The sequence below is a fragment of the Ctenopharyngodon idella genome, chromosome 2, assembly GCF_019924925.1.
Source record: "Ctenopharyngodon idella isolate HZGC_01 chromosome 2, HZGC01, whole genome shotgun sequence".
Classification (NCBI taxonomy): domain Eukaryota; kingdom Metazoa; phylum Chordata; class Actinopteri; order Cypriniformes; family Xenocyprididae; genus Ctenopharyngodon; species Ctenopharyngodon idella.
The window spans coordinates 5,453,107-5,456,815 of NC_067221.1; the positions used below are offsets into that span (position 1 = coordinate 5,453,107).

The 3,709-nt window shown below is 37.0% G+C and overlaps 1 protein-coding gene across 2 annotated transcripts in view; it reads right to left on the reverse strand.

Annotated features, from left to right (window-relative positions):
- Positions 1 to 1,576: 1,576 nt before the first annotated feature.
- The window catches only part of c2h14orf119 (chromosome 2 C14orf119 homolog), a 4,848-nt gene continuing 2,715 nt past the window's right edge, over positions 1,577 to 3,709 (reverse strand). Inside the window, exons 1-3 of one of the 2 annotated variants that reach the window (XM_051859684.1) lie at positions 2,847 to 3,121; positions 2,086 to 2,504; positions 1,577 to 1,989 (exon numbers count right to left, since the gene is read on the reverse strand). In XM_051859684.1, coding sequence (XP_051715644.1) covers positions 1,816 to 1,989; positions 2,086 to 2,502 — 591 coding nt within the window. In that variant the 5' untranslated portion in view covers positions 2,503 to 2,504; positions 2,847 to 3,121 and the 3' untranslated portion in view covers positions 1,577 to 1,815. Of the gene's footprint in view, positions 1,990 to 2,085; positions 2,505 to 2,846; positions 3,122 to 3,709 lie in introns of those variants that run through there. The other variant, XM_051859692.1, reaches the window with a different exon arrangement.

Here is a 3,709-nt window from a genome sequence, read left to right on the forward strand (position 1 = left end):
TCTAATACAGAATGTTGGTGTCTTTTAACATTTAAAAGGATAAATTCAATAACTATAGGATAAATTAAAATATAGGACTACTAGGATAAATTTAAAAACTGTTTTTGGCTTGTCAAAGTACAATTTTAGCATATCAGATGTAATGGCTGTTACGTCAAAGCAAATTTGTCCAGGTCTAAAAATATTTATGCATATTGGTGATTTTAGAAAACATGTAAAACCATGCAAATCATTTGGCTAAATATTAGCCTGAATTGGTAAGCTAGCTATTTTTTTTTTTTTTTCTCTCAAAATGGCAGCTATGGGGCAAAGTGAGCCAAATGCTGTGGGGTAAATTGAGCCAGTGTTTTAACTTCACCACCATAAGGCAATGAAGTTAGGTTAAATCTCAGAAGTATAAACTGGTATAATTTCAACGTCATATTATGTAACTGGTTTAGTTTATCTTTTTTTTTTTTCTCGAGTTCAAGTACACCAAATACTTCTCTGATATGAACCAGAAGATGCTTAATCATATTTATCTTAGTCCCTAATGGCCTAACATGGTCAACATTGCAGAAAAACTATACCATGCCAAATGAATTCATTCATTCTAATTTAGTTTTTATTTAATTTTACTCAAACTCTTTTTTTAGTCTGTTTTTGGGAAGGTTACAACTTTGGTGTTGAACAGAAATACATACATTTTGAAACATATTGAAATTTCAGCTTAATTTGGTTGTTTAAGTTAGCTTTAAAGGGTTAGTTCACCCAAAAATGAAAATTTTGTCATTAAATAAAGCTGCAGTAAGTAAATTTTGAACAACACTGTTGGAAATATTTGAAATCAACCCAAACAAGCCCACCCCTCTCTTCATTGCTCCGCCTCCAAAACTCACACTCCAATCCTAACCACCCTGCTCCGAGTCGGTCTCGAACCCCAGCCCTAAGTCGTTATTTTCGTTTTGTTTTTGTATACAAAAAATATTCTCGTCGCTTCATAACATTAAGGTTGAACTACTGTAGTCACGTTGACTGTTTTAACAAAGTCTTTAGTACCTTTCTGGACCTTGAAAGTGTTGATTATATAGCTGTCTATGGACGAGTCATATACCTCTCGGATTTCATCAAAAATATCTTCATTTGTGTTTTGAAAATGAACGAAGGTCTTACGGGTGTGGAACGACATGAAGGCGAGTAATTAATGAGAGAATTTTAATTTTTGGGGGAACTAACCCTTTAAGAAAAGAAATATGATTATTTGTAAAAGGAAATTTGATTATTAAATATAATTTTTAACATTTAAAAACATGCAAAAATGCAAAATCTGTCATCATTTACTCACTTTCATATTGATCCAAACCTTTATCTTTCCTCATAAAAGAAGATATTTTGTCCATACAGTGGAAGTCAAAACTGTTTGGTTACCAACATTCTTCAAAATATCTTATTATGTGTTCCATAGAAGAAATAAATGCATACAGGATTGGAATGACATAACAGTGAGTAAAGTAAATGACAAAATTGTGTGAGCGATCATTTTAAAATCAGCAGAGTGAATATCTGAAGCAGCAAATCAACACAGAGGAAACATAAATAGTGAAAAACATTATTATTATTTTTTTTTATTTTAGGAAAAAAAAAAAAAAACAGGAGAAAATCAACAGGTTTTTGCTTCCAAACACAAACTTTCTGAGAGTCAACATAGTGCTTGAACTATGGTCACATGCATACCAAGCTCAGCTGTTAAACCCCAGTATAATAGTCCATAGGAGACTTGATTTCAGTTACATTTTGAAGAGTGAAAAGGACATACAAATTAAAAACATTGCATGTTCAATCTCTGCCTGCTGTTCCGGCAACCCGGCTATAGAAGTACGCAACAAAGGCTGGGTCCTTTTCCTCTAAGTTGTTCAAAAAGGCATTTCTCTCCCCTTCACTCCACGAATCAAACCACTGTGTCCACAGTCTTAACTGGCATTCAAAAATGTTGGGTGGGCGATCGTTCACCTGAAATGCAGAAAGGATACCCGTGTTAACATACAGATCTGCCTACAAATCATCTTTTGATATGAATGGATGGATGGATAGAAAAAAATAAGACACCTGTAGTGTGTTGAGCTGGTCTAATAAACTAGACACCTTTCCAGGCACGGCCTTTGAGATCAGATCTTCCAGAAAGCGTTGCTTCTGGACAGTGTTCCATCCGAAAAACCAACCGAGTACACATCGTTGCTCCTGAAGCGTCACGAAAGACAGTGGCGCGGAGTCTTCTCTGGAGGACACGTTGAGGGATGTGCAGGACAGTGCTTCCAGACGTTGGGGGACGATGCCTCCTGAGGCAGGAGGAAAGTCTGTGATGGAGACTGGAGGATGGGTTGACCAACCTTGTCCATCAGACATTCCTAACTGTGTAATGGTGTGCTTAGAAACCTGTGTATGGGAAAGATCATCCACTGTAGGGGCCATCATGGATGCATCTGGCTGGCCTGAGCCTTGTAAAGCCTGGTGGAACCAAGCCATTTCTAATAAGGTCAGAAAAAGGAGGGTTTCAGTGGGCTTATCTTTGATGGTACTAAACAAAATTATAGCGTTAAAAGAAACAGGTTGACTTAATGTTGAACTACTTACAGTTTAACTGAAATAATGAATAAGGCATTTTAACATACATCATTACATCGGTTCAAAGGCTTCGTAAAACTGTTAGTTTTGCATCGTATCACGACTGTAACGTTAGTAGGCTACACTTCCTTGTTATGACACACTGTGCTTGCTAACGTCAGATTGCTAGCTGACCAAAACAAACGAGTAAACTCAGTTTTGTAAATATTACTTGAGTCAAAATGTCATTTTAAATAAAACGTCACCTTTTCTTAGTTGGATTTGTCACCTTCCGTCGAAAAAAGCATGTTGTTACTTTCAACGTCGGTAGGGGAAATAATTGCGAAAGCGGAGCCGCTCGATGTGTTCAATAAGCCGCTCGCATTGGCTGTAACACAGGGGGGCTATGCAATGTTGTGATGTCCTATTCGTGAAACGAACCGTTCTTTTGGATCGGATCTTTTCACATTGTTCACAAAACCTGTCTGAACGTCTCGCTGACGAATCGGACTGAACGAGTCGTTTATGAAACTTACTGAATCATTAAGAGCCTCTTTCGAGTCAACTCGTTCGACTCGTTGAACTGAGAACCGGCTCTTTTGAACGTGTCCAATTCGGAAAAATGAAACAGGGCATGCCGTGTGATACACAAAACCTCAAGATCCGAAATTGTATTTATTCTTTTTTTTTTTTAAATGAGATTTTCCACATATAGTGGAAATTCTGGTTAAAGGGTTAGTTCACCCAAAAATGAAAATAATGTCATTTTTTTTACTCACCCATGTCGTTCTACACCCGTAAGACCTTCGTTCATCTTCGGAACACAAATTAAGATATTTTGATTAAATCTGATGGCTCAGTGAGGCCGTTTTGTTCGCCAAAAAAACAAAATAACGACTTTTCAACAATATAATGATGGGTCGATTTCAAGACACTGCTTCAGAGCTTTACGAATCGAATAAGTGATTCGGAGCGCCAAAGTCACGTGATTTCAGCAGTTTAGCTGTTTGATAGGAGATCCGAATCACTGATTCGATTCGTAAAGCTCTGAAGCAGTGTTTTGAAATCGGCCCATCACTTTATTGTTGAAAAGTCGTTATTATGTTTTTTTGGCGGACAAAAAGTATTC